This window comes from Odocoileus virginianus, chromosome 29 (assembly GCF_023699985.2).
Source record: "Odocoileus virginianus isolate 20LAN1187 ecotype Illinois chromosome 29, Ovbor_1.2, whole genome shotgun sequence".
Taxonomy (NCBI): Eukaryota; Metazoa; Chordata; class Mammalia; order Artiodactyla; family Cervidae; genus Odocoileus; species Odocoileus virginianus.
In genome coordinates, this window is record NC_069702.1 from 11,504,850 (window position 1) to 11,532,671 (window position 27,822).

The following is a 27,822-nucleotide window of genomic DNA, read 5'->3' on the forward strand; positions in this document are numbered from 1 at the left end:
AAATGAATAAGAGTTAAGCATAAAAAAATTTTCCCAGTAGGTTCGAGAAAAATCAAGGATCACCCTGAGGTTTCTGACTTTACGTTACCCTCCTCCCCCCGTCCCTGCAAATCCCGAGAGACAGTACCCGACAGTGAAAGATGAGTTTCCAAATAACATCTCAACTTGCTTTTCCCCTAGCAACCAAGGAGCCGCTGCTTCAGCATTACAAGTGGAAGTTCCCCCTTCTCTTCTGCTGTCATTAGGAAACAAGTACTAGTTTTTTTTTAGAACCTACATCCCTCCCCTCTGCTCTTGAGACCCTAGTTTTCTAAGTTTTTACGAGAGCTCGGGCCCCGCAAAGCACATCCGTAAAACTCCTCCTGCAGCTGCTTTTTGCGAGGAATGCCGACTGCCAGTTAGTCATGCTTTAAAGAAGAAAGCAAGAAAAAGTACTCCTCTGTGTTTGCAAAACCCAAGCAGGACGCCCACTGGGCCGGAAGGCTGGCAGCTAGGTAAACGCCCGCTACGCAAACACAAGCCTTATTCTGACGCTCCAGTGATTTCAGCGTCGGCAAAACTTCACCAAAAAACCCCCCAAAAACCCAACTTCCTTAGCCCACCCTTCCCCCAACTACCCAAGCCGTGAAATCTACACCCGACAGCTCACAGAAGCGTTCTGAGGCCTCCGAGCTGACCGCGCCGCCTTTTCACGCGGTCGCGATCTACGTCACTTCCGGAGGCGGGCGCGCGTTGGGCGGGGCCCGCACGGGGAGGGGGAGGGGCGCAGCGACGGCCAGGTCCGCGCAGGCTCGCCGGAGCCGCAGCCGCCGAGCCGAGCGCTTGACTATATATGGTCAAAGCTGGGGGGCGAGCCGCGCGCGCGGGGCCGCGCTTCCGGGTTCGGCGCGTCCGCAGCGGCAGCGCGCAGGGCAGGGCGCGAGCCGGCCTCGGAGACCCGGCCTCGGACCGCCCCCCCCGCCCCACTCCGCGCCCTGCACGCCCGGCGCCGCCTTTCGGTCCCTGTCCCCGGGCTCGGCCTCGGCCAGGTCTGATTCGCGGCGCGCGCGGCCCCTAGAGGCTCTCTGGCGAGCGCGGCGCGGTAACAAGTGGGCAAGGATGCCGTACGAGATCAGTAAGTGCCGCGGCCCGGTGCGCGCCCCCCGCCCCCGGGGGTGGGGCCCGCCCTGCCTGCCTGCCTGCCTGCTTGCCTGGCCCCCTCGGCCATCGGCCGGGCGTGGGCGGTCCGGCAAGGTCCGCGGGGCACGGGGGAGGGGTGCGGGAGCCGGCTGGTGAGCGCCCCGCCGCCCTCCGGGGGCGCCGGGCAGCGATCCCTCGCCGGGCGGGGGAAGGCGAGGAGGGCGCCCCAAAGTTGGCGATGCGGTCGGGGCCCCGTGGAAGTCCCCGCATCTCCCTGCAGGGCCTGGTTAAGGGAGCGCGCCGACCAGGAAGTCGCGCCGGTCCCCTGCGCTCCTTCAAAGTGGCGGCCGCCCCTCCGGGTTGGAGGCAACAGGTGACCGGCCGAGACCGGTCCAGGGCCACCTCCCCCCCCCCCCCTTCTTTTTTCTCTCCCCTTTTCCCTCCCCTCCGCCCTCATCCCGGCGCGGGGCTGGCCCTTAGGTGCCTGGCTGCGTTTGTGTCTCTGCAGAGAAGGTGTTCGCCAGCCTCCCCCAGGTGGAGAGGGGTGTCTCCAAAATCGTCGGCGGCGACCCCAAGGGCAACAATTTTCTTTACACCAATGGCAAATGCGTCATCCTAAGGAACATAGACGTGAGTACCTCGCCTCCCCGCCTCCACCGGCCGCCGCCCGGATGCCGGTTCTTTCCCTGACCACCCGCCCAGCTCTGGGGTGAAGCCTTCCCCTTGCACCCCCCCTCCCCTCCGGCCCAGCGGCCTGGGGCGAGGACGCCACGCCCCCTTCAGCCTCGGGGACCACACCTCGGAAGCCAAGGGAGACAGCTGCAGATGTATCCAGGCCCAATTCTCTCTCCGTCGGAGAAGCCGAGGCTCAGATTTAGTTTCCTTCAAGTGAAGGGCTCTGGGTTTGGGGGCTCGGACGTTGACCCTTGGGGTGCTTGGTGACTTGGCCTCTCTGAGCCCCGGTTTACTTATCTGTAAAGTGGAGATGACTTGAGGCTCCCCGACTTGTCCTGCTGGCCTGGGCCCCCCTGAGGGAGACCCTGCATGCCCGGCGGACACCCAGTACTCATGGCACACCCAGGGTCCCCCAGTGTGGCAGAGATGGGGCTCACACCCAGGTCTCTACCCTTCCAGCCTGGTCTTCCCCCTCGCGCCGTCTGAGCCCCACTGCAAAATAAGGAACCAGTTTATCCCCATGAATCATCTGCAGAGGCCTCCTGTACCCAGGCTGAGAAGGCTTCTAGAACCCATTCCTTGGGAAGTCCTCGAAAATATTCCGTTACTTCTCTGTAATTATCGAAATGACCCAGTGTGCTTGTCAGTGTTCCCACTGCTGAGATTACACAGTGAAATCCTTTCTGCCTGCCTGGACTGAGTGGGGGGCGGGGGTGGAAGCTGGAGGTACCAACATGACGGATCCCTAGTGTCTGTGTGTCGGGGGAGGGTTCTCCTGAGCTTCCTGGGTGGGGCTTGTACACAGTCTGTAGGTGGATGACTTTGATTGGCAATGCCCCCCCCAAGGGGTGTCAGCTTAAATTCAGGGTACGTGCCCTTGGGGCACTGGAACCTTCCCTCTGAAGACAGCGTTGCTCTCTGAACCTCAGAGTTGGCTGAAGCAGTGCAGGGCTCTGTGGTCTTGATTTCCTTGTCTGTGAGGTCTGAGATGCTGCTGGCTCTGCCTCCCCACCCCGCTCCCCCCTGCTCCCCAAAGCAGTCTGCTGGGAGACAAAGCATTTGGCAGTTTCTGCCCTGCCCAGGATGGCTTGGCCCCTCACTTGAAGGGGTGGGTGGGTGTGAATGTGCTTTGAAGGTGCTAACAGCTCCTCTGCTAGACACACATTCCTCGAAAGCTGATGCCGACTCACTCAGAACTGGGGAAAACATGGCCAAGGACTTAGATCATAAAGATCTGGAGGTCTCCAGAGAGCTTCTGAGATATTGAGGAAAAAAAAGTTGAGATGGCCCTAGGTAGATAGATACTGTAGTTTGTCAAATAAAATGAGTGAAGGCATTCTCGGGGATACAGGGCAGCGGAATGAATGCTTGTGTTTGCCCCTAACAAGGAACACACACGTCACGGCGGGCTATACTCCCTTCCAGATGGGAGCCCGCCCATTAAGACCTACTGTGTGTCTGGTGCCATGAAAGGTTCTTAACCTGCAGCTTCTCCTTTAAACCACATCTTCCTCACCTCCCTGCTCCACCCGCCCAGGGGACCCACTGCTCAGAACAGGGGTCCAGCTCAAGGAAACAAAGGCAGCCAGTAAATGGAGCCCCTTCCAATGGAGATGCTGTTTACAGTTTGCAGGAGGCATTCCCTAACTTAAGGAACCTATTCTATTTTCTGCTTGCTTGTTCTGAGCTTTTTTTTTTTTATAATATTTATTTTTGGCTGCGACAGGTCTTAGTTGCAGCACACGAGCTTCTCTCTAGTTGAGAGAAGCCTGGCTCAGTCATTGCAACATGAGGGCTTAGTTGCCCCGTGGCTGGTGGGAATCCCAGCTCCCCAACCAGGGATCGAACCTGCATTCCCTGCGTTTCAAGGTGGATTCCCAACCACTTGACCACCAGGGAAGTCCCTCTTCTGAGCTTTTCATCCTTACCCCCTTGAGTTTACCATTCTCTTTGGAGGGCGCGTCTGCTTACCTTTCCCATCTGTTTGTAAGTGTCTGCAGGGCCAGGACAGCACCGGGGTGCAGATGTGTTCTTCCACCCTGTTCTGGAAGTCCCATCAGGCGTTTAGGCTTTTGTTTGATGGGAGTGGACCACTGGTGCTCAAGTCAAGGTGGGAACAGTTTTTGTTAGGGCGGAGTATTTCTGGGGAAAAAATAGACACAACTCTCATGAATATTGAGGAAATAAGAGAGGAATGCGGTCTGGTTGGAATACAGGCTCAGAGTCTAGAAGAGACATGAAAGGGAGGAGGGGACCAGATCGGGGAATGTCCAACAGAATGTCTGATGGGTGGCTCATACTGAACACGCCCTCCCCACAGTTGAGTTTCCCACGCGTCCATCCCCAGAATGGCGACCGCCTCTCCGCCAAGTTGTTCTGGCCCCAGCCTTGGACTTCCCCTTTCCACACCATATTTAGTTCTGCAGTGAGTCCTATTGCCTCTGCATTCAAAGACTTCTGAATCTGACGGATTTTTCACTGCTTCCACCCTCATCACGTTATCTCGCCTGGACTGCAGAAACAAAAGGCCTAATTGGCCTTCATCCCTGGCCCTCCTCCAGCCTGCCCTCAGCACTGCTGCTGGACCAGTTATTAAAATACGGGGTCTAGCTGTTCTTTGCTCTCCCATCTGGGACCAGTGGTGCCCTGTCGTCCAGCCTTGCACCCCCGACCTCTCCTCACCACCACCTTCTGCCCCTGGGGCTCCAGGCCCCCGGCTTCCGCGCCCTCCCTGAAGCTTGCTGCGTGTGGGTCTCTGGACTTGGGCCTTGCTGTGTGCCTTGTCTGCGCGTTCTTTCCTCAAATAGCAGCATGACTCGCTGCCCATTTGCTGTGGCAGCCTCACCTCCCAAGTGGCCCTCCCATCCTGGCCTTCCAGGAGCCAGATGGTGAGCAGCCACTCTCACCTGCCGTGTCCCAGCCTAACACAGGGCCCGGCACGTAGTTGGTGCTCAGTAAGTCTCCTCTTGATTGAAAGGCGGGCTGTGTGGCGGAGATGATAGGCAGACACAGAAGGTTTTACTGTATGGAAGTAAGAAAGGCTCCCCTGGTGGCTCAGATGGTGAAGAATCTGCCTGCCATGCAGGAGAAACAGGTTCGATCCCTGGGTCAGAAAGATCCCCTGGAGAAGGAAATGGCAACCCACTCCAGTACTCGTGCCAGGAGAACCCCATGGACAGAGGAGCCCCACGGGCTACAGAGAGTTGGACACGACTGAGTGGCGGATCCCGCCTTTGTTCCCACCCAGCAGGCATCAGGCCCCTTGCTCACCTTCCACTTGGATCCACAGCTGTCATTCACTTTGATGCCTTTTCAAAGTTGCTTGGTGAACCCAGCATCACGGCACTTCTCAAGCTGGTGGCAAAGAGCGTTTCTCACCTGTTTTCTCTCAACATGTTTGATTGCCACACCTGGCAAAAGAAATTCTCTGCCGGGTTCAAAGCAGGCTGTGAGGTGGCCATCCAGAAACGAACATTCCAGAAGGAGGGAACCTGATACACTTGTGCCTGGAGGCCCCATCGCCCCCTGCCCACAAGTGTAGTCTGAAGGTCCCCCCCACCCCCACCCAGTGGCCGTGAAGGAGCTTCTTCACGTTCTAAACCGCCTGGGATCACTTCCCTGTAAACTGGCTCTGGCAAGTGAGTGCCCGCTGCCAGTAGCAGCCAGCAGATCTGCTACACGGGCAGACTTGGTGCTTGCTTTTAAAGCAATCCCTACATTCCAGATCTAGAACGAACTATATGCGTGTGTGGTAGTCGCTCAGTCACGTCTGACTCTGCGACCCCATGGACTGCAGCCCACCAGGCTCCTCTGTCCATGGGGATTCTCCAGGCAAGAATACTGGAGCGGGTTGCCATTTCCTTCTCCAGGGGATCTTCCCACTATATAGATACACACACGCACGGATATGGGAAAAAATGATGTATGTTAAGTTAAATTCCAGGGGGTGTGGTATATAGCACTTTGTTGCTGTGCTTCCAACCACAGGATCTGTGGACTCATCTTGAGCAGGGCAGGGGCCAGCTTGCGTGCGTGCTGTGTGCTCAGTCGTGTCCAAGTCCTTTGTGACCCCATGGACTGTAGCCCGCCAGGCTCCTCTGTCCATGGGATTTCCCAGGCAAGAATACTGGAGTGGGTTGCCATGCCCTCCTCCAGGGGATCTTCCCTACCCAGGGATCAAACCCAGGTCTCCTTGCCTCCTGCATCAACAGGTGGCTTCTTCACCACTGGGCCACCTGAGAAGCCCTGGAGGCCAGCTTAGGGGATGTTGAACTCCAGCACTGAGCTCCCCACAGGGTGACCCGCTGCCAGTCAGCGTGCAGAAGGACCACCTTGGGCGTCCCCTTCAGGTGGGGTGGGGTGTGTGCGTGAAGGGACAGATGGCCAGAGGAGGACGGACCGCGTCCCTCCTGTCCTATGACACGCGCCTTGAGTCCCTGCCCCAGCCCAGGAAGATTGCGTGCGCTATGGGCAGCGCGGGGACAGTGCCCCTGCCCGCGTGAAGCCCACTGCCTCGGGTGGGACTGAGACGGGCTGCCCAGCGACAAAAGGAGGTGGCGTGTTTGATCGCCACCTGGACAGAAGGCCAGCGGGCAGCACAGGCATGGGGTCGGGCCAGGAGAGCACTGGGGTCCTGTGGTCTGACCTTTTAACGAGCAAGGATGCTCGGCTCAGAGAAGGCTCCAGAGCTGTTGGGGGACCCCCGAGGGGTGGGGACGTACCCCACTGGCTTCTGGGCTAATGACCTTCAGGTGCTTGGTCTGTGGTGTCAGTGTCCACCCATTGCCAGTCATCTTGGGAATCCCTCCCCCACCCAGGGTTAGCTGACTCGGGGGGTCACTTCCACTTCTCTCCCACCCTCCTTGCCCCTTCCACTTCCTGAGCTTGAGCCCGACTTGATCCTGTTACAAGTATATGTAAGCACCTGCTTTGTAGCGGAGCCCAGGCCTGGCTCTGGACACTCCCCAGCAAAGGCCTGTCCTCATGGAGCTCACCGTCTCCAGGGGAAACCGACACTCAGGACTGATGCTGAGAGGAAGTAAGGTGCCAGGAGGTGTCATCCCAGGGGATCTTGAGCAGCTGGGGGCCCAGGAAGGGACCAGTCAGGTGGAGCGGGGCTGGGAAGAGAGTCCCGCACAGGTTGTGGACCCTTGTGGCCGGAGCCCTGGGGCGGGGGGAGCTACAGGCAGGCAGGAGAGGGTGCTGGACGCTGGTGCTGGGGGTCAGGCTGTCCCACCACAGCCCAGCCCTGGCCTGAGGCCACCAGAACCACGAAAAGGTTCAGTAGATGAGCAGTGTGGTCAAGTCCGTGGAGAGACGGTTCTGTAGCTGAGGTGTGAGGCAGGTGCATGCATGCGCGGCAGCTCTGTCGTGTCTGACTCTTAGTCACCCCACCGACTGTAGCTCCCCAGGCTCCCCTGTGCATGGAATTTTCCAGGCAAGAATACTGGAGCAGGTTGCCATTCTGCTTTCCCGGTGGGATCTTCCCCACCCAAGGATTGAACCCATGGCTCCCTCATCCCCTGCATTAGCAGGCAGATTCTTTACCACTTCGCCACCTGGGAAATCCATGTGAGGCCGGAGGGAGGCCAGTTAGGAAGCTGCTCGAAGATGAAGGCATCATCAGCTGCTTCATCCAGTCCTCAGATCAGACATTTCCCACACACATTCCCTGTCTTGCCAAGCCCGGCCCGTAGCCATGGTGCCCAAGGTTAAATCAGTGGTTCTCAGTGAGAGGCAGTTTTGCCCCCACCCACACCCTGTTGGGTGTTTGGCAATATCTGAAGACATTTTTGTGCTACTGGTGTCTAGTGGGCAGAGGCCAGGGGTGTTGCCAAACATCCCACAATGCGCAGGACTGTCTTGCAACAAAGAGTTGCCCAGCCCAAAATGTCAGCAGGGGCGAGCAAAGAACCCTGGTAGGTAACATTCCAACTCACCAGGTTAGCTCTTTGAAAGAAGTGTGTCCTCGGTGCTTTGGGAACATGAGCGAAGGGCCAGCTGTGTCACAGAGCCTCAGAAGGTTTCTGGAGCAAGGGCACTTTTGAGTTGAGTTTTGGAGGGTGAGTAAGAGTTTTCCACGAAGGAGGGGTTGAGACAGCAGAGATGGAGGGAGTCTGGACAGTGAATACAAGTGCATGGAGGTTGGAAGAAGTTGAGCTTGTGTCCTCTCAGCGTTGTTATGGACTCACTCGAGCCTTTGGGTATCTTTCTTATCCTTTATTGTTGTCATTTACTTGCTCAGTCGTCTCTGACTCTTTGCAACCCCATGGACTGTAGCCTACCAGGCTCCTTTCTCCGTGGAATTTCCCAGGCAAGAATACTGCAGTGGGTAGCCATTCCCTTCTCCAGGGGATCTTCCTGACCCTGGGATCAAACCCGCGTCTCCTGCATTGGCAGGCAGGTTCTTCACCATCTGAGCTACCATTTCTTACCCTTGGCGGGGAGGCCAAGAAAAGGCTGCATCAGAGCGGCGGCCCTGTCCCTGGTTACACTGGGGGGGCTGACCCTAACCCCCAAAGTCTCCCCTCCTGACTCCTCTGAAGGCCCTGGGCAGGCAGAGGTAAAGGGGGGACAGGAAGGGAGCTGGTGTCATGCTGGGTCCAGTGGGGAGTGGTGTGCCCACTCTCACACGGGGGGACCCCCTCGGGCCCCTGTTCTAGGGTTTGGTTTGCTTCAGGGTGGGGGCTGGGCAGGGAGCCAGAAGGAAGGTTCCGGGCGTGGCCACTCTCGCCCGCCTCCAGGCTCTACACTTCCAGGCGGGTAGCTGGGTAGCTGTCACCTTCGGTGCAAACCTCCGTTCCCTGAGTTAGGAGTCAGGCTGACAGTGACTCCACACGTAGGTCATGGAGTAGAACCAGGAGGAGCAAGGGCGCTGAGCTGAGTTCAGGTCCCAGCACCCCCACTTACTTGGGCGCATCCCTCCGAGTCTCTCTGCCCCACCTCTGCCTGTAAAATGGGGTCCTAAGGTTACCCGTAGGGGTACTGTGAGGTTTCAAAGAGAATCAACTGAAGGGTCACCCGGCTGTCTGAGCGTGGTCATCAGCATATGATGGCTGTGTTCTCATAAATGGCTTCTGGGGACTGGCATGCCCCAGTCTTTTCAGGGTGGGGGGGGGGGGGTGGTCAGAAGTTGCAGTGGTGAATCAGACCTGGGCTCTGCCCTCTGTGGGGGTCCACTTAGAAGCTTTGCAGGTGTAAGAATGACATGTGCCCAAGGTAGCAAATAATAAGGGCCGGAGGGTAGGGAGAGGAGTGTGGGCTTCCTAGGCTGGGAGAGATCATTTCTACCTTGGAGCATCAGGGAAGGCTTCCTGGAGGAGGCGGGGAGCCTTTGCCCGAGCCTTAGAAGATAATTCAGAGAAGGTTATCTGGAAAGTAGGGAAGGTATTCCAGCCTGCGGCGAATAAAGGGAAGAATATCAGAGCGAGTGACCTGCTGGGGGAGGGCAGGGGCAGAATGGGAAATGGCCTTTGGACTGTGGCTTAGGGCTGCTTCCTCTGGGTGAGAGAGGGAGCCTCCAAGGTCGAGCAGAGTGGGCTGGCCACACCCTGGGCTGAGCCTCTGGGTTCAGTTCTGCAGGTCTGGAAGCGGAGAGGTTTGTGGAGCCGCTTAGTGATCATTGAGTTGGGCCCTCTGCAAGCAGAGGGCCTGGCAGGTCACATTCACCGCACAGGTCGGCTTCCAGGGCCTGCTTTTAGGAACTGGGTGTGTCTAGAAAGCCAGCACTCTGGAAACTTAATCCTCCCAAAGGTCACTTTGCCTGGTCGAGTTTGGAGGAGGCCGCCGGAGACCATCAGCCGCTCCAGAGGGTCAGGGCTGTGTCCCACAGCTTCACTGATGTGGCGACACGTCCACGGGGTTCCTCGGGGCCAGGCGTGTCGTGGCAAAGCTGCCATGCCCTGGAGCTGGGGCCACCCCTTAACCTTACCTGTAAAGTGCCGTGGTGACCTCTGGCCTCAGAGGACACAGGAATGTGAAAGCTTGGGGGACAGGGGAGTGCTTTAGGGATTTTTCCTTCCACGTGTGGAAAGGTGTGGGGGGAGAATGCTTCGTTTGCTGGGCTGGGGAGGGGCCTCCACGCACAGGAGGGAGGTGGGAACGGTCCAGGGTCCTCTGAATGTGTGATCAGAGTCGGGACATAGAGCCTGGTGTGGGTTGATGGAAGGCAGAGGGTTCATTTCACATGTTGTCACGGTATTGTCCTGGTCCCAGGAGGAGCAGGAAAAACTGGAATCTGGCCAGGGTGGGGAGATGAGGTGGATGGACTTGGGACAGGCGTGGGATCGCAGGGCAGGGCAGGGCCAGGACAGGCCTGGGGTCAGAGGTGGGGGGTTGCAGAGGGACACGCCCAGGGTGGAGGGTGGGGGGGGGCAGGGCTGGGATGTGCATGGGGACCCAGCGAGACGACAGGAGGTTTTCGCAGGCTCTGCCCACATCCGCTAGGCACCCACGGGCCTCAAATGCCAAGGCTTCCTTCTGGTTTCTGCCTGAAGCCCCTGTCCCCTGATGAGGGGGCGGGGGGAGGGCAGGAAGGAAGTCCCAGGGGAGGGGTGCCCCAGCCCTGCAGGGCCAGGTCTGCCATGAGCCTGGGCAGTCGCAGAGGCTCTGGGGACAGGGAGGCGTCCCCTTTGGCTGGGGAGCCGAGGGCGGGGTTTTGCTGCTGACTCGGGATGTTCTGTTTGTTGTGTTCAGCCCTGGGAGCTCGCCCCCAGTTGTGTTGGGAATGTGGACGGGGGCGCCGGGAGAGCCCGCTCGGACTGACCCGAGGTTTCACTTGCCCAGTTGCTTTAGGGGAAAGGTCTGTAAGGGGCAGGACTACCTCCCAGGGCCGCTGCTTAACTCACTTTCCACTTCTCCATGTGCCCCACCCCTGCTCCCCTTTAAGGGCAGGGCTGGGCTGGGCATCGCCTTGGGCATGAGTTCCCCCCGTGGGGTGGTCTCCCAACTGTTCTGCCCACGGGCGGGGCTGAGAGCCCTCAGTCAACCTCGGAACAAGGGCCTCAGTGGCGCCCGGCCACAGACCGCTTTCGCCAGCTTCTCTATGAGGGAAGTTGTCCTCGTTAGAACGTTCCAGTCCAGAGGGCTAACCTGCGCAGGAGCAGGTTGGGCTGGGAACGACGTTTACTGGATCCTACACATCATCCTTTTATGGCAGGGTAATTTAGGGACAATAAAACCCATCCATTTCAAACACATAACTAGAGTTTTGACAAATTAAATACCATCCCGTCACCCCCGCCACCAGCATTCCAGTCAATCCATGGGCCTCTCCACCCTCCCCCCCAGGCTCTGGCAGACCCAGCAGACAACCCGCTTTCTGTGCCCCGTGGGCTGGCCTTTCCTGGACTTTGATCAGAATGGACCCCTGCAGCATGCTCTTCTTTGCGTCCGGCTTTGTCATTCAGTGTGAGGCTTTCAAGGCTCCTGTGGTTGAGGGTCCGCAGCAGTGTGTGTGCCGAGTCATGTCCCCTGGGTGGACAGCGCACTTTGCTTCTCCAGGCACCTGGGGATGGACCTTTGGGTTGGTTGTTTTCCACTTAGGGGCTGTCATGAACTTTCACATGTGTCTTTTTTGTGGGCACACACTTATTTCTCTTGGGTAAATACCTAGGAGTGGGGTTTTTGCATAAATGTTATGTTTAGCTTTATAAATAACCAGCCCAACTCTTCCCGCTGTGTTATTTTACATTCCCCCCAGCAGTATATAAACATTCCAGACTGTACCCCACCCATCCTTGCCAACATTTGGTGACGTCAGTCTTAATTCTCCTGACTCTCCTGGGTATAGGGTGGTTTCTCACTATAGTTCTGATTTGCACTTCCTAAAAGGCTAATGACATTGAGCGCCTTTGCATGGGCTTATTTGCCATTCAGAATATCTTCGAATGCTTGATGTCTCTCTGATTTCACTTTTTGCAAATGTTTATTCTGCATCAGATTAATGTATGAACCATCAATGTTAAGTACTTAACTCTATCATATGGTGGTAAGTCCTAGGGGTAAAAGGACTGTGTAAAGTTCCCCCCCGCCAAAAAAAAAAAGTAATTGAGCATCTGTTGTTTGCTAACTGCTGTGGTGGGTAAAGGAGCTAACTGCACATGGAGCAGGTCAGAGAGTCGTTGGAGGAGAGGGATAAAGGGGCCAGGGACCGTGGTGTGTGCCGTGTTAAATGCTTTGCAAGTGCAGGAGAGAGAGGGGCTGTCACGGCAGGCTTCACGCAGATGGCTCTTCAGGCCTGATAAGTGGGTGTTAGCAGGCAGGAAGAGGTGTTGCTGGCCAGGGCACAGCATTTACGGAGACTGGGGGGGCTTGCAGGAATGGTAGGAGGGTGATTGTCAGAGCTGGAACTTAGGGGTGCGCTTCTCCGGACTCTGTTGGGTGAGGGGGTGGGCGATCCTGTGGCTAGGAAGCTGAGAAGAGTCCAGGCCTCTGGCCTTGTTGAGGGGCGTTAAGGAGACGGGGGAGGGGGAGACTGCGAGGTGGCCGGAAGAGATGGGGCTGGTTGGGGGGCAGGTCAGATGCACCCGCAGCAGCCTCCCTGGGACCTGACGCATCCACAGCCCGTAGCTGGTCCTTTCACAAGGCACTTGGCTCTGGAGCGTGTGTTGGCGGGTGTCGGGGATTAGATGCCTGGCTCTCTCTGCCCTCCTGGGAGGACGCTGGGCTCTGATGACAGAGCATCTCAGCACTGGGCCACAAGTTTGCTGAGGCCTCCGGGCCGTGTGTGTCGGGGAATCGGGGAGTGCCGTGATCGACTTTGATAAATTGTACATTTAAGCCTGGTTACTGAGTCCAGAGCTGCTCCTGGTCTCCGATGCTGGCCCAGTTCTCGCTGCAGAGTCCAGCCAGCCTTGGATTTGAGCCACGAAAGGGAGTTTCCCAAATGGAGGGATTTGGACGAGGAGGGGGCCCCCAGCTGTCTGCCCGCCTGTCTGTTCCTGCTCCTCCAGGCCAGAGGCTCCGGTTTGGCTCAGAGGCCGCTGGGAGCCTGGAGAGAGCTGGTTCTGAACGGGGAAGACCCACTCTGGGGAGCTGGACTCAGAGAAGGCAGCAGCCCCCTACAAGTGGGAGAAAATTAAGGAGTCGTAGATTTTTCTTTTTCCCTCTAAGGAAACTTTCATGTCCCATGTGTATTTCAAAAATACATATTTGTTTGACAAGTACCGAAAGAAAGCAAATCACCTCGCCTCTTTTTTAAAAGAGTTAAATTACCTAGAATTCTTGTCTCCCAGGCAGGTATGTGTATTTCTGGGATTTCCCTTACGGAGGTTTTGATGTCCGAGTGTGTGTGTGTGTGTGTGTGTGTGTGTGTGTGTCCACATGTCATCTTCCCACCCAACTCTGTTAATCCAGAGAGTGGGAGGTGAGTTTGCCTGCTCCTGGGTTGCCTGTGTTCATTCTGGTTTTGTCCCCGCAGAACCCGGCCATCGCGGACATCTACACGGAGCACGCCCACCAGGTGGTAGTGGCCAAGTACGCGCCCAGCGGCTTCTACATCGCCTCCGGAGGTACCTGTCCATCCGCACGTGGCTTCTGGGTGCATGTGGTGTGGCCCGACCTCCCCCCTCTCCCCTGAGTCCTGGGCTCCTGGCTTGGGAAGTTTGGGCGGGTGGGTGAAGGAGGCAGGAGGGAAGAAGGTCCAGGAGGGTGGGGATGGTAGGTGGGGCTGACATGGGAAGTATAAGCCCCCGAGAAGCCCCTTTCCAGAACTGTAGCTGGCAGTGTCACAGCTGGTTCCAGCTCGGAGGTCGGCGGGGATGCTCACGTGCTGTTAGGGCAGCTGTGCTGTGATGTATCAAAGCCCATTGAGTGTGTGTGTGTGTTTCTGACTTGTAGCTTTGCCTCGTGTCGCCTTTCTCTGCCGCCCTTTTCCCTGTATCGGGCACAACTCTGGCCTCTGGCAGGCACTCATTCTGTTTGGCGGTTGGGGTCTCGGCTCCCTGCAGCCGGACTTTGTGTGGCTTGGCGGGAGGCTGGGCAAGAGGTGGGACATGAGATGCCCATGTTGTAGGAGGCTCTGTTCACCCCGATGCCGTCTTGTCTACAGCTGAGAAAGCGGGGGGCACACAAGTTAGACTGGCTCCCCCTGTGTCTTCCATTCTTTCATCCGTTCGTACACTCAGCAAGTGTTGACGGGCAGCCTTGCCTGCGTCCAGCTGCGTCCAGGCCCCAGGAAGGGCTGAATGGATGAGCTGATGTGGGCCTTGTCAGCTTCCCCCCACCGGAGAGGGACAGAAATGAGCAAATTGCTGAATGGACTAGTGGCCAGTGGAGAAGGGCAGGGATCGTACATACCAGTGGCCATTCGTCTACACCGCGTCGTCCGTGCCTGGGAGGCAGCGTAGAATTGTCCCTGCAGGGGTTGCCCCTTCATAGCTGTGTTGGTGGTGGTGTTATTTAGTCACTCTGTTGTGTCTTGTCTCTGCAACCCCATGGACTGTAACCCGCCAGGCTTCTCTGTCCCTGGGATTTCCCAGGCAAGAATACTGGAGTGGGTTGTCATTTTCCTCTGCAGGGGATCTTCCCAACCCAGGGATCGAACCCGAGTCTCCTTTACTGCTGAGCCGCCAGGGAAGTCCTCCTACCTGTGCAAGCCTTCCTTAAAATAACTCCCCTTCCTGGGCCTTAATTTAACTGTCTTGTCTGTAAACGGGAGCTTTAGTTCCTACCAGGTTGGTGTGGGGAGGACCCCGTGCAGCAATGCCTGTGCGATGCCTGGGGTGGCCTTGCCCTGGCAGGCACCACAGGGGACCAGGGTCTGTCCCTGAAACCCCCGGACACTCCGGGGTGAGAGGCTTGCCCGCTGACGGCTGACGCCAGCCGCCCAGGGTTGTGTGTGGGGCTCAGCCAGGAGCTGGCATGAAATGGGCCCCTAATGATTTTTATGTTTAGACCTACTCTTGATTCCATCTGTAAAACTTGCTCTAATTTATATCCTATGATTTACTCTAGCCCTGTGATTCCTCGCCCCCGCCCCCACCGGCCCTGGTTTGCTTGCCAGCAGAATGCCTCTTCATTTAAAGCCCGGGATTTGGCCCTGGTGCCTTTTAACATGTGTCTTCTCGGGAGAGGAGTGTGGTTGGCGCAGCTCGGCGGCCTGGCGCTGGGAGCCACGGCTCAGCTGCCGAGTCGCTCGCGAGCCCAGGCCTGCTCTCCGGCCCCGGGCAGGTCTCTGCACCAGCGGGAAGCGCGGTCCTCGCCTGCTGGTGCAGAGGCCGCTGGAAAGGACGGCCCACAGAAGTAAAGGCTCCGTCTCACGTTTTCCCTCTTGTGCAAGCTCTCTCCCGGGCTTGGTGGGGAAGTGAGCGGGGTGGGGCCGCGAGCCGGCGTGGGCGGTGTGTTTTATGTTTCCAGCAGGCTGGTCCTTTGAATGGAGCAAAGACCAGGAAACATTTACTGCAGAGATTAGTGCTCTGGGCTAAAGATAGTGTTGTGTGTAGAGTATGGAGCTGGAAAGGTGCTGTGCTCTCTGGCTAAAGAGGGTTACTCGGCACCTGCTACGTCCAGGGTGGGGTTGGGGGTCCCGGGACCTCAGGAAGCCTGTGGTCTCTCCCAGATAGGGCTCCAGCCTCAGATCTGTGAGTCTTTAAATCCCCCTAGGTTTGGCTGGTCCACATTCAGATAAAGGATCAAACCTTACGGAAGCCCTGCGTGAGGAGCCCAGGCCAGAGGCCAGGCCCCCAGCCCTAACTAAACCAGACAGCAGTGTATGCCTTTGGGGAACCTCGCTCCTGGCTGGTGGGCCTCAGGGTGGAGCCATTCCGGGGCCTGATTTACCTTTCTAGGGGATCTTCTCAGGCTGCTGGGGGAGGGTGGTGGTTTCCTGGATAGGAGTCTCCACCCCGACACCCCAGTGACACTGGTGTGAGCCCCTCACCAAAGTGGGGACAGGCTCACCACGAACAGATCCTGTTTTGTTCCTGGATGCAGCTTACTGTCTGGGGAGAGAGCCTCTCCGGATGGTGGAAGGAAGCCTGGTGGAGGGAGGGAGCCCTTCCCCTGGCCCTGTCTGCCGCCGTGCACTGTGGCCCTGTGAGTGCAGCACGTGGACGTGTGTGTGTGTTTGCAAGCAGGTGCCTGGTCTGTGCTGCACCCCCATGGCCTAATGCAGGAGCCCGGTCCCCAGGGGTACCTGGTTAGGGCTGCCCTCAGCCGATGGGGCCACGCCTGCTCTCTAACCCCTCCGTCTGTTTCCAGCCCAAGTGCTCCTGAAAAGAATTAAATGCACCAGCAGGGCCCATCAGAGGAGGCTGATGATCCAGGTTGGGATTGGGGGGCGGGTAGTGGAGAAGAACTGTGATGCCAGGCCTGTTAAGGGGGAGTGAGCTGAGGGCAGGGCAGGCGCCCCCCCGCCACCCCCGAGCCTGGGGAGGGGGAGAGCGGCTCTGCTGTCTTGGGGGTCGGGAGTGGGGCTGTGTTCGGACCCGTGCTGCTGATGCTGCTGTGTTTTCCATAACTGTGTAGCGCCCTGGGCTGGCCTGAGCACGGGGACTGCACGGCCTGGTGCACGTGTGAACGTGAGCACACACACACGTGAGCACGGGCATTAGTGCACGTGTCCTTCCTGCACACGCAGTACGCTTTTCCCTTCTCCGGCCTCTGCCCCTTTCTTGCCTTTCCCTGCCGGCCCGTTGGTTCAGCCGAGGGGCTAAACTCACTCAGGCCAGCTTCTAAGCTCGCCTCGGACAGTGTACCAGGCCGTCTGGCTGGACCTAGTCCAGAGACCAGGGCCCCTCATCAGTGCCATTCACAGGGCGGCCCGTGTCCCCTTCCAGCTGCCCCACGGCCGGACGGGAGCCCCTGGTGTGTGCCCACAGAGGCGGGGTCCCCAGTGGCTACTGCAGTGGACTGGGGGCTGGTCTGAGACTTCACACATGTTGACTCACTTTGTCGGCGCAACAGCCCACTGGTGGTTGGTTATCCCCCCTCTGGTGCAGTCGTAGGGGGTGTTTTAGACCCCCAGAGCCGCAAGGGGCAGGGGTCGCATCTGCAGCCAAAACCCGCGCTCCAGTGGACCCTAACAGAAGACCCTAGCTGTTCCCCCAGACCTCATGTTCAGTGAAGCAGCCAGGGATGCTGGAAGCAGGGCAAACAGAACTCTAGGGGAACAGGACTTCCCTCACCACCCCACCCCCGCCCCCCACCTCTGACCCACGCGGGGCTGAGCTCCCAGCCTCGAGAGTTCCTGTAAAACACTCCGCCTTTCCTGCTCTTTTGGGAAGGGGCGTGTCGGGGTTGGTGCTGGGAACCTGGTGTCAGGGTGGTGGTGGGCAGGGAGGAGGTGATGCTTTATCAGTGATCGGCCGCAAGTGCTGCAGTGAGAAGCTGGCCTGGCATCAGGTTCTGCCTGGAGTGTCATCCCTCCCAGCTCCGACCTGTGTGTCTCCTGGGAGACTGTCAGCCACTGGTGCTGGCGGGGTGCCTGGCTCTACAAGCGGAGCCTGCAGGGCACAGGGGCACCCCTCGTTTCCACCGGTCACTGCAGTGCCCACACAGGAAAGCCAGCATCACTAGGATTGTCCCGTTTTGCAAATGAAGATCTTTAGCTCCTAAATGTTACAGGAAGTTGCCCCAAGTCCGCATGCCAGTTAGACCCCCTTCAAGGAAAGGAATACTGCCGGAGCCTGCCGGCAAACGAACTGGTCGAGAACGCAATTACCAGAGTACCTGAGAAAAATGAGACTTAGACAGACTTAGAAAGACTTAGACAGACTTAGAAAAATGGGGTTGAGAGGGACAGAGTCAGCTTGCGTCTGACTCTGCCAACTTTATTGAAGAATACCACACCTATATATATGCTAACAGGAGTTGCTAATAGATCAAAGGTTTGCATATGTGCAGAGCTACAGGCACAGGTGTTTTAAATTCCTCCACTTAAGATCAGTAAAGCATCACCCTAGCGCCCAACATGATTAACTAGATAGAAAACAGGCTTCAATCATGACGAGTTTATCAGCACCAGGAAAACAGGTGAAAGATTGCTACAGCAATTTCCTTGAGGGAGGTGAGAAAGGCCAACCTGTGCTTTAATAAATCAGGGGTGGCGGGACAGAGAGGGACCTCTTGATCTCTCTCAGAGCCAAGAAGGAGCCTGAGCAGTCAGGCTGGCTCCCCGCAGAATACAGTCGTAAATCAGACTGCTTCTGGGGTTCAGGGGTTGCCACCATGCATCCCTGGGCTTCCTGATGGCCGATGCAGGGCCCATGATCCCCAGGGAAACACAGGGATCCCATGCTGATCCTCAGAGGCAGCGGGCTCTGAGTGATGGCGTCTGAGTGCTGCTTACCTGCTGGATGCCCACGCCTCCGGCCAGCCCCGCCCCAGCCAGTCCACCAGCCTGTGGGCCGAGGGCAGCGCCGCATGGCATGCCTGGAGCCCACGTGGCCCTGGCCCCGAGGTGAGCGTGGCCCTCACTGCCCCGTTGCTCCCGCAGACGTGTCTGGGAAGCTGAGGATCTGGGACACCACGCAGAAGGAGCACCTGCTGAAGTATGAGTACCAGCCCTTCGCTGGGAAGATCAAGGACATTGCTTGGACGGAAGACAGTAAGAGGATCGCCGTGGTCGGGGAAGGAAGGGAGAAGTGAGTCTGGCCTCCGCCCCGCTCCCCACTCCCACCGTCCGTGTCCCTTGCTTGGCTTTCTCTCCTGGGCGCCCCGGTGGGAGGGCTCTGGTGACATCCGTGCAGCTCAGACGGGGGTGTGTGTTGAGTCCTGTGGGTGCTGGGCCTTCGATACAGCGCTGGCTTTAGCAGTGCATGTCCGAAAACCATGTGTCACCATGGGGAGCGCCCTCCACACCACCCCCGGGTTTGTCTTTGGGCCCAGGCACCTCCTTTGATCCGAAATCCCCGGCCCTTTGCCTCCTGGAACCCGTGCTGTCTTGCACACGTTCTAGATGCAGGGAGACGGAGGTCAAACCGTGGAGCTCCTTAGAGTGTTTACTGGAGTTCCTCCCAAAGCTTCCCCACCGCCACACCTGCCATGAGAGGAGGCTGGATGTGATCGCCAGGAGGGCACACCCCACACGGCCTTACTAGGGAGGAGGGACGCTGGGCAGGTGGCCCTGGGCGGCCGCCTGCCCTCACAGGGCCGGTGACCAGCAGGGTCAGGACCTTGCTCCAGGTGTCTGGCTCCAGGCGCAGGCAGGGTTCCATCCTTAGCCCCCCTGCCGCAGTCCAGCACTTTGAACTTGTCTCTATTTCCCTCACTCAGGCTTTCTCTTAATGGGTGTCCTGATAGGTGTTCATCCTTCCATCGTCTCTTACGTCATCCCTGTTGGTCTTAATTCCTTCTTCACTGAGTCACAGCTCACAGTGCAGACAGCACATTTTCATTGACTGCTGACTACTCGCTGACTGCAGGGTGGCATCTTGTTTCTAGCAGGGGCTGGTAGCTGGTGTGTCTCCAACCACGCCCCCATCATTCCCCCCACCCCCTCATTAAAACGGCCGTGAAACCAGTGAACCCTGAGCCGTTGGCCTGGCTGGTGCTTCTGAGGCATCTTCACACGGGAGGCTCCTTGGGTCTGGGGCTGTAAGACACAGTCACCCGGTCCCTTCGCTGCTAGCTCTCCCGCATTTCAGACGGACCCGGGGTGCCGGTGTGTTGGTTCTTTCCGGGAGCATGTGTGAAGCACGGTCGTGAGCGGGGCTGCCCCCGCCAGCATCCCTGCCCCTGGTTGCTAGCGACACAGCTACCCGTCCCGGGGACCTGCCAGGCCTGACCTTGCTTCTCCCGTGACTCCTCTCGTTGGGTGAAGGTTCGGAGCTGTCTTTCTGTGGGACAGCGGCTCTTCCGTGGGTGAGATCACAGGCCACAACAAAGTCATCAACAGCGTGGACATCAAGCAGAGCCGGCCATACCGCCTGGTGACCGGCAGTGACGACAACTGCGCCGCATTCTTTGAGGGGCCACCGTTCAAGTTCAAGTTCACGATCGGCGTAAGTGGGCTTCTCTGGAGGGTGGTTTTAGGGGGAGCTTTGTGGCTTGTGCGTGAAGCCAGCGGAACCTAGACCTGTTAGATGCTGGTGGCAGAAGGTCATGTGTGCACAGCGTTCATGCCAGGTTGGCTGGGTGATGGTTCCAGCACTTGGGGGTGGGCAGAGAGTGGGTTCATCCTGGGACTGTGTGTGTACTGGGCGGGGGGCACATCTCTGACCAGGCGAGTGTCCGGCCCGGAAGTACCCTGTTAGGGGAGTCCAGGCCCAAGGCAGCCTGCCCTCTGGTTGTGCCAGTGTGAGGCCCACTGAGCCACCAGCATGGCAGAGGAGCTGAGCTCCAGGGATGTCTGGGTCTGTTCCCTCCGGCGCCTCCTGGGAGAAGGATGAGGGCAGGGTCACACCATTAAGGTGACACGTGGTGAGTAGAGTTGGGTGCTCTCCTGTGGGGCGTGCGCTAAATGCCGAGTGGAACCACACAGCCTTCTGGTGTGAGTGACTGCAGGGCTTTGGTCGCCGCAGCTTTGCACGTGGGCCCGACCCTCTCAGCCTCACTTGATCCATCTGCAAGATGGGCGTGGGACACAGGCGTGAGAGATTTTAGCCATGGAGTTGAGCTGTGCACAGCTCCCTCCCTGGGTCCAGAGTGGCCCAGAGGCTCATTTCCCGCCTGGGGTCTGAGGCTGGAATATAGAAGGAAGGGCACTACCTGGGGATGGCCCACTGGTGAGTCTCGGGGTGGTCATGGTTCCGAACCTGCCCTCCCAGCGTCTCTTGTGAAAACACTGCAAGGCCCTCAGCCCTGGTGCTGGAGGTGGACGTGACCTTGCTGAGCTGCAGAGTGGAGGACACTCGGCCCTTTACAGTCGGCTGTGTCCCATGGAGGTGGCTGAGCTGGGCTTGGCCAAGGTCCGGGGACATGTCCAGAATGTTAGTGGCTTGCTGAGGAGTCTTATGAATTATGATGATGATTCAGTGAGTCATGAACAGTGGGCAGGGTGTGGCTGGACGGTGGTGAGGGTTCTTGGCGGGCCCCTGGGGTGTCCCGGGGACGGGACCCGGGCTGTGGGCAGCATTTCTGGACACGGGTCTTGGCCCGGCTGCAGAGGGGCTTCTACAGGTTCCCCGTTGGCGGTGAAGCGGGGTCAGTTTTATCCCAGGGCCCCTGAGCAGGCTCTCTGGCTGGCTGCCTGGGAGGCACAGTGGGCGTGGCTCCTCTGCCCTTCAAGGCGGACAACCTGGAGTCCCCCGACCCCCCAGCACCTCCCAGAGGCTGGCCCCCGAGGCTGCTAGTCAGGGTGGGGTGGTGTTCAAGGTCATGTTTCCTGAGCGGGATAAGGTGCTCTGGAGCACGGGTGAGTCATGCTGAGTCAAGTAGCTGGGCTCCCTGCGCGGTGCCCAGCGGAGGAAGGAGGGGAGGTTTCCGTGGCAACCAGAGACTTTCCCAGCTCATTCCCTTGGAGCTAGCCTGCCCAGCTCCCCACGCCCCGCACACACGCTGTTTGTTTTTACTTGGCTGAGCTGTGGGAGGGCAGGGCTCCTTTCCATCCACCCCCTGCCGCCCCCCTCAACCCACCCAAAGATTTAGTTGCTCTTTGCAGATGTGGGTTAGACCCAGCAGCGCAGTGGGGGGTAAGTGGAGCCAGGATTCTTTCCAGACTTGACCCGAGCCTGTGCTCCTCGCCTCTGCCAGTCTTCTCTCCATCGTACGTGTGCCTGAGGAAATGATGGCTCACCTGGGGACCTGGCCGAAGGTTCTTCCCCTTTCCACACTCCTTTTCCATCTGGGAGCACCACCCTCGCCCCACGGCCCGGCCAACATCTGTCTCCAGGGTGGGCATGCAGCTTGTCCCCAGGTCTTCTGTGTAAGGACCTAGCAGAGATCAGAAGGGGCTGCGGACTAGAAACGGGGTCCCTGGGTGGCAGCCCAGCCTTGCAGCTGGCCAGTTTTGCGGCTGTCGGGCTGGCCCTGCCTCTGAGCCCCTCCTGGAAACGGTGAGGACAGCCCTCCTCCACGGCCCCCAGAGCTGTGGGGATGAAAGGAGAGGTGCTGTGAATGTCCATAAGAAGCTGTTGGGCTTCTGTTGGAAAGATTCGAACAGGCTCGGTTGGCCTCGAACAGAGAGGACAGGCGGACGCTCGGCATCCCCACGCCCTCCTCAATGCCTCCTAAGGGGCTGATGGCAAGATCAGCCCGTGACTGCTCCGTGTGTGCCTGGCCTCGGCCGTCATGGCCCCAAAGTAAATCTGTAACGTGAGGGCCGCCATTGGTCCGCGTTCTCGCTCCTACCATCTTCCTCCTGACCACGTTTAGGGCCGTGGGGTAAGGGGTGGGCATTTTCAAGGTGCTGCCTCAGAAAGGAGTAGCTGGTGTTCCGGATCAACTCCCAGGAGTTGACCCGCGTGGAAGGAAAGCAGTGTTACAGAACATGTGGGCTGGCCACCCGCCCACCTGCCGGCCTGAGTGCAGGGGTCCTGTTGTTTTTCCTTCTTGTTCAGCGTTTGTTTAAAACACCTTCTCCTGTTGGCAGAGCGAGAGTGGAGGCAAAGCTGAGTCGTGCGCACCTGTAGCCAGATGGTCCAGGTTCCGGCCCGGCCCGCCGTCCTTGTTTGTCTGAACCTGAAACAGGCTGAGAGGCTGCAGGAGCACCGGTTGGAGGTGCTGAGATTCCAGTTCCCCCTGGAATTGACCCCAGCCCGCCCGGGGAAGCGATGCCAGGGTCCAGGGACCAGCTGTGAGACAGAGGCCGTGGGCAGCAGTACCCTGTGCCCGGGGCTTTAGGTTCAAGGCCCTCAGGGTGGCCTGAAAAGAGAGCGGGCGGACCTTGCCCATCCCTGCCTCTCCCACGGGGCCTTCTCCCTGCGGAGGGCATCCCTGGGCTGGGTGCGTCTGGGTGTGTGGTCACAGGCCCGCTAAGCATTGCTCGCTCACCCGCCTGTCTGCATCTGGCCACCTGTGGCCTTGGTGAGTTTCCACGCTTCTCCAGCCTCTATCTCCTCCTCGGGCAGGTGGGCAGGTGGGCACTCCTGGAGCAGACACCTCTGTGACTGTGTCCACCGTCTGTTCCATAGTATGTGTGCCTGATGAAATGATGGCTCAGAGCAGGAAGCGTTGGGGCCTTCTTTGCCCCAGGCCCACTCATCAGACTGTGGCCGTGTGGTCTGGGACTGGAAAACTGCCCCACCGCGTCTCCCCAGGCCTCTGAGAGCAGAGTGCACCCTGGTGGACGCCTGGCCTCCCCTTCACCCAAGTGGGCTGCACAGTCAGTCTGGCGCCTGGGTGTCTCACACATCACGCCATGGGAGGAGCTGCACTTGCTTCTAGAACCTTGGTCTTCACTGTAATTGCGAGTATCACCTTCCTAGACACATAAACTTTGAGCTTGAATGTGTGAGGTTTCCGGGCTGTTGTGGTTTCCCGTGTCCTTATGGCAGGGCAGGAAACAGCTTTGCGTTCAAGTGCGTCTCAGATGTCCTCCCTGCACTGGCCCTGGCCTGGGCACACAGCTGACCTGAGCGGTCCTTAGCCAGCACAGCCTCGTGCCAGCTTTTCAGAAAGCTGTGTGCGTGTCCATGGGGGCCATGCCGGAAGGTCCGTGGGGCAGGGGGTGACCCAGCCAAGCTCTTTGGATGGTCAGTGGCCTAAGGAGGGTTCGAAGGAGCCTTTTCATTCTCCATCAGGTCCAGTGGTCACTCTGGGCAGGTCTGTGCAGGGCAACAGGAGAGGCGGGGGAGGAATGTGGTGCTGCCCCTCCAGGCACTTGGGAGAGGGACCCGACCTCGCAGAGGGAGAGGGAGCTGGGTTTCGGAGGGGATGTGGGCTGAAGGGGGCAAGGCAGCCTTCCAGGTCAGGATGGACACCCACTCTTGGGGTGCTGACCACAGAGGCACCTGCTGCCCTCAGGGAGTGTGGGGGCGGTGGGCCGGGGCATCCAAGCTGTTTGGTCCCTCTGCAAGTCTGTGATGCAGGATCAGGGGCAAGTGACCCAGGGTTTCAGCATGCAGGTAGGAGTCCCGCTGCAGGACTCCGCCAAGGCTGGTGAAGCCAGGGCGGGCTCTGGGGACACCCGAGCTGACAGGCTGGTCAGCGGTGGAGCCCGGTGGCTCTGTGACCCCGTCAGTGACTGGACGCGGTGCATTACCTAATTACTGCTGGTGGCTCCCATCTCGGGTTTCTCAGTCATGGGGGGAAGGGTGATGGGGGAGCAGTAATGATGGGGGGGGGATAATGATGGGTGTAATGACATGGGGGAGGTAATGATGGGGCACAGGTAATAACAGGGTGGGTGGGAGGTGATTAGAGTGGGGAGGTTCTTGGGAGTGTCCATTGACACTGCCCCAAGCAGAGCTCTGGCTTGGCTGTGCCTGGGGCTGGGTGGAAGTGGGCCAGGCAGGACAGCCCCCTCCCCAGGGGCCTGCAGGATGGTGCCGCCCCTCCAGGACTGTAGGGGGTCCGGGGCTTCAGAGCCCAGCTCTGTCTTCTGAACCCTCCGTGATGTTTCCCCCAGCCTGGTCCTTTGTCCTCTGGCCTCCCCTCCCAGTGGAACCAGCTATTTTTAGCCCCATTTTTTTTTTTTTTTTTTTTTTTTTGGTTAATGCGCTGCTCACTGTTCCTCCCTTTAAATTGGCTATTTTCAGGAGCAGACATCAGTCTCCCGCTCATCTGGGCTCTTGGCTCCAGTGGCAGGAAAAGCTGACGGGGAGACTTTCTACAGCCACAGCGCCTGGTCCCCGGGGGTGGGGGTGGGGGGACGTCTGACCCTTGCCCGGTAGCTTGCTTGGTTCAGGGGTGGGACGACAGATAACAGACAGGTCCACACGTGTGACGTCCCTGTAGGGTTGGGGGCGTTGAGGGCGGCAGGCGGGCAGGGGAAGCCCCGGTGTCTGTGCTGACCTCTGAGCTGGGTGTGTAGGGAGGCTAGTCCTGTTTTTCAAGGAACCACGGTACCCAGAGTTGGACAAGCCGGCATTGCAGGGTGACCCAGGGTCCCCCTGGTTCATAGCGTGTTCCTCACTCCCCCCAGCATAGCCCGCCCCCTGTTGGCCCCGTGGTCTGCTCCACCGCGGGGCGCTCTTGGTATGCCGAATCAGTCACAGGGACCCAGGGGGGCCGGCCCAGCCCCCTCCCTCACCCACCTCACCACCCAGGAACCCAGAACAGCAGGGTGGGGTCAGCCAGTAGAGGTGTGGACAAGAGGACCAGATGTGTGGGCAGGCGTGCAGAGCAGTGGTTGGGTCGCTTTTCCTCTGACCTCATGCAGGAGGAGCCGCGTCTGCCTGTCTGTCCTCCCATCCCCACGGGGTGGTCCTGGGAGGACTGAGAGACGCCCTCCCACCACTCATCCTGAACCACACAAGGGACACAGGCCAGTCGAGGCCCAGGCTCCCTCGCAGCTCTGGGGATGGCAGGCCGCTGGCTGTGGGCCTGAGGAGTTAAGGATCGACTCCCGGGCTCCCTGCCCGACTGGCCTGCCTGCCTGCCTCCTGTCCAGGGCCGAGAGCCAGAGCTTACACGGGAAACTGGAGACCTGGGTTCCCAGAACCCTGGGCCGCTTGGGGCCTGGTTGTGCCCTAGGGAAATAAGGGTACCCGAGGCTCCCCAGGGCATCTCAAGGTGGTAGGGTGACTGTGAGCCACGGTCGTGGGGAAGGGCAGTCAGAGGGCCCAGTTGGGAAAGTTCATTCATCTTGATGGATCGCAAGCCTGCAGGGAGATAGCTGTCCTACACCTAACTCAGAACACGAGCCTGAGAGCTGGAAAAGTTGGCCTGAGAAGCAGGATAAGTGGACGTGATAAAGGAAAAAGGCAACACAGGCTACCCTGGGACAGGGTGCGGGGGGGGGCGGGCGTAACCTAGTCTCTGCCCCCATCTTCACGTTGAGAGAGCCAGTTCCTAGGCAGGTCGATAAGTCCGGGGGTCCCCAAGGAGAGAGGGGTCTGGAATTCTCAAGGAGGAAAGGACAGATTTTTTTCCCTCTACATTTCTTAGGATTATGTAACAATACTGTATCCTGCTTGAGGACCATTTCTGGAAAAAACCTTCTGGCTAATCCTGTTATCTTAAAATGTAAATTATGGGAGTGGGTCTAGTAAGGTCTTTATAGTCTCCAGAGATTATTTTGATTCCTTCTAGTTGGAGAAGGAAATGGCAACCCACTCCAGTGTTCTTGCCTGGAGAATCCCAGGGACGGCGGAGCCTGGTGGGCTGCCATCTATGGGGTCGCATGGAGTCGGACACGACTGAAGTGACTTAGCCGCAGCAGCAGCAGTAACTGGTTAAAAGTATATAACTCCGTTGCTGACACTAACGAGGGGGCACTCTTTCTGCCCCTTTTGATGTCTATGTCAGAAGCTTTCTCTCTCTCTTTTATATTTTGATAAAACTCTATTACACAAAAGCTCTTGGGCGATCAAGCCTCGTCTCTGGCCCTGGATTCAGTTCTTCTCCTCCAGAGGCCAAGAATCCTGCATCTTCTGTGGTGCAGCAACAACCTTGCAACGTGGTGCCCCAGTGTCTGCGCTGAGTCCAGGTTTCCCTCTCCCCACGAGGACCCCTGTAATGTTGGGTCAGGGCCTGCCCGCCCTCCGGCGTGTTATTTCACCATGACTACACGCATAAAGACCCTGTTTCCAGTGAGGTCACGTTCACAGGTCCTGGGATTTCAAACCATCGATAAACTTTATACACAAGAACATGCAACTCCTTCCAGCCCAGCAGCTCAGGCTTTAAAACTGTCGGTGGTTTCCCTCGGCAGGGGCCGGTGATTTGCATTGAGTCAAATGGCTTTTCCTGCAGGTGGGGCATCTGTGGCCAAGGGTGCAGGTGACCCCGTGCACCTTTAGGAGAACTGACAACACCTGTCGCTTCGTGCGTGCTTGCAGGGGGCAGGGCTCAGGCTGTGGATTGGTGGCTTGTGGGGTTTTCAGAGGATCACTCTCTGATGCAGTCCCTTCTTGACCCAGGAAAGAACGACTTCATTTACTCTTTCAGGTAATGGAATTGCCTCTGGAGGTCACATCTCCTCAGACTCTTATTGCCAGGAAGGTCATCACCACTGTTTAATTTCTTTGAAACCTCAGTTCGTTCAGCAAATGCTCAGATGAGCGCCTGCTGTGTGCTGGGCCCCAGGCCAGGCTCCGGGAACTCAGAAACAAGGCCTCACAGTTTAGCCTCACTCAGCATAGGGGTTCTGAGCTTGAGTGGACTTCAGAGTCGGAGGGAGGGTGGCATTTCTGTCTGCAGACATCAGGGAGCATGTACTCACAAAGGAGGGAGGCCTGGCAGGCAGAGACGGGCCCGGCTGAGGCAGGGGGCTGAGCCAGACCTCCCGGCGTGTCCCCTCAGGGCTCCTGCCGAGCTTGGAGGGCTCCCGTGGATTGGCATTTGCATGCATGGTGGTTGTGGGCCTCAGAGCTCATGGAGAGCTTTCCCGAGCTGCCTGTCCCTGGATAACCGTCCCGTTTCCTGCAGGACCACGGCCGCTTTGTCAACTGCGTGCGATTCTCTCCCGACGGGAACAGATTTGCCACAGCCAGTGCCGACGGCCAGGTGAAGTCTGGGACCGGGGAGGTGGGGCGGTGCTTCGATCATCTCTTGGGCCTCTGGTTGTTGGGAACAGACAGACTCAGTGAAGCTGGTCTCAGTGGGCAGCTCCCTCCCTCCCACCCACCCTCCCAGGATGTGACTCCATCTGATGCTGTGTCCTCAAAATGTGATAACCCCACCTCTCTGTCAGTCTCCTTTTAAAGGAGCTCGAGATTCATCCAGTTTTGATGAATTCCTGTAAAGTCACAGTTGCCAACCCTCTTCATGGTGAAGTGGGGATGAGTGGGAGGAGCTCAGTCAATGTGCTGACAGCTGGGTGTGCACACACATATACGTGATCCACATGTTTGTATTTCCTGAAAGATCTTCATCTATGACGGGAAGACAGGAGAGAAAGTGTGTGCGCTGGGAGGAGGCAAGGCTCACGACGGCGGCATTTACGCTGTGAGTATGGGTCCGTGTTCACGGCTTGCTCTGTGGTTGTCATGCTTGTCTGATTTTATCATTATCTCTATGCATGTTGAAGTTGGAGGCTTGAGATGA

At 58.3% G+C, this 27,822-nt stretch overlaps 1 protein-coding gene across 1 annotated transcript in view; it reads left to right on the forward strand.

Annotated features, from left to right (window-relative positions):
* The first annotated feature begins 821 nt into the window (after positions 1–821).
* WDR1 (WD repeat domain 1) overlaps positions 822–27,822 on the forward strand; it is a 41,290-nt gene continuing 14,289 nt past the window's right edge. Inside the window, exons 1-7 of the mRNA XM_070458117.1 lie at positions 822–1,114; positions 1,628–1,749; positions 13,214–13,304; positions 18,230–18,377; positions 19,556–19,736; positions 27,205–27,282; positions 27,643–27,723. Coding sequence (XP_070314218.1) covers positions 1,099–1,114; positions 1,628–1,749; positions 13,214–13,304; positions 18,230–18,377; positions 19,556–19,736; positions 27,205–27,282; positions 27,643–27,723 — 717 coding nt within the window. The 5' untranslated portion in view covers positions 822–1,098. The remainder of the gene's footprint in view (positions 1,115–1,627; positions 1,750–13,213; positions 13,305–18,229; positions 18,378–19,555; positions 19,737–27,204; positions 27,283–27,642; positions 27,724–27,822) is intronic.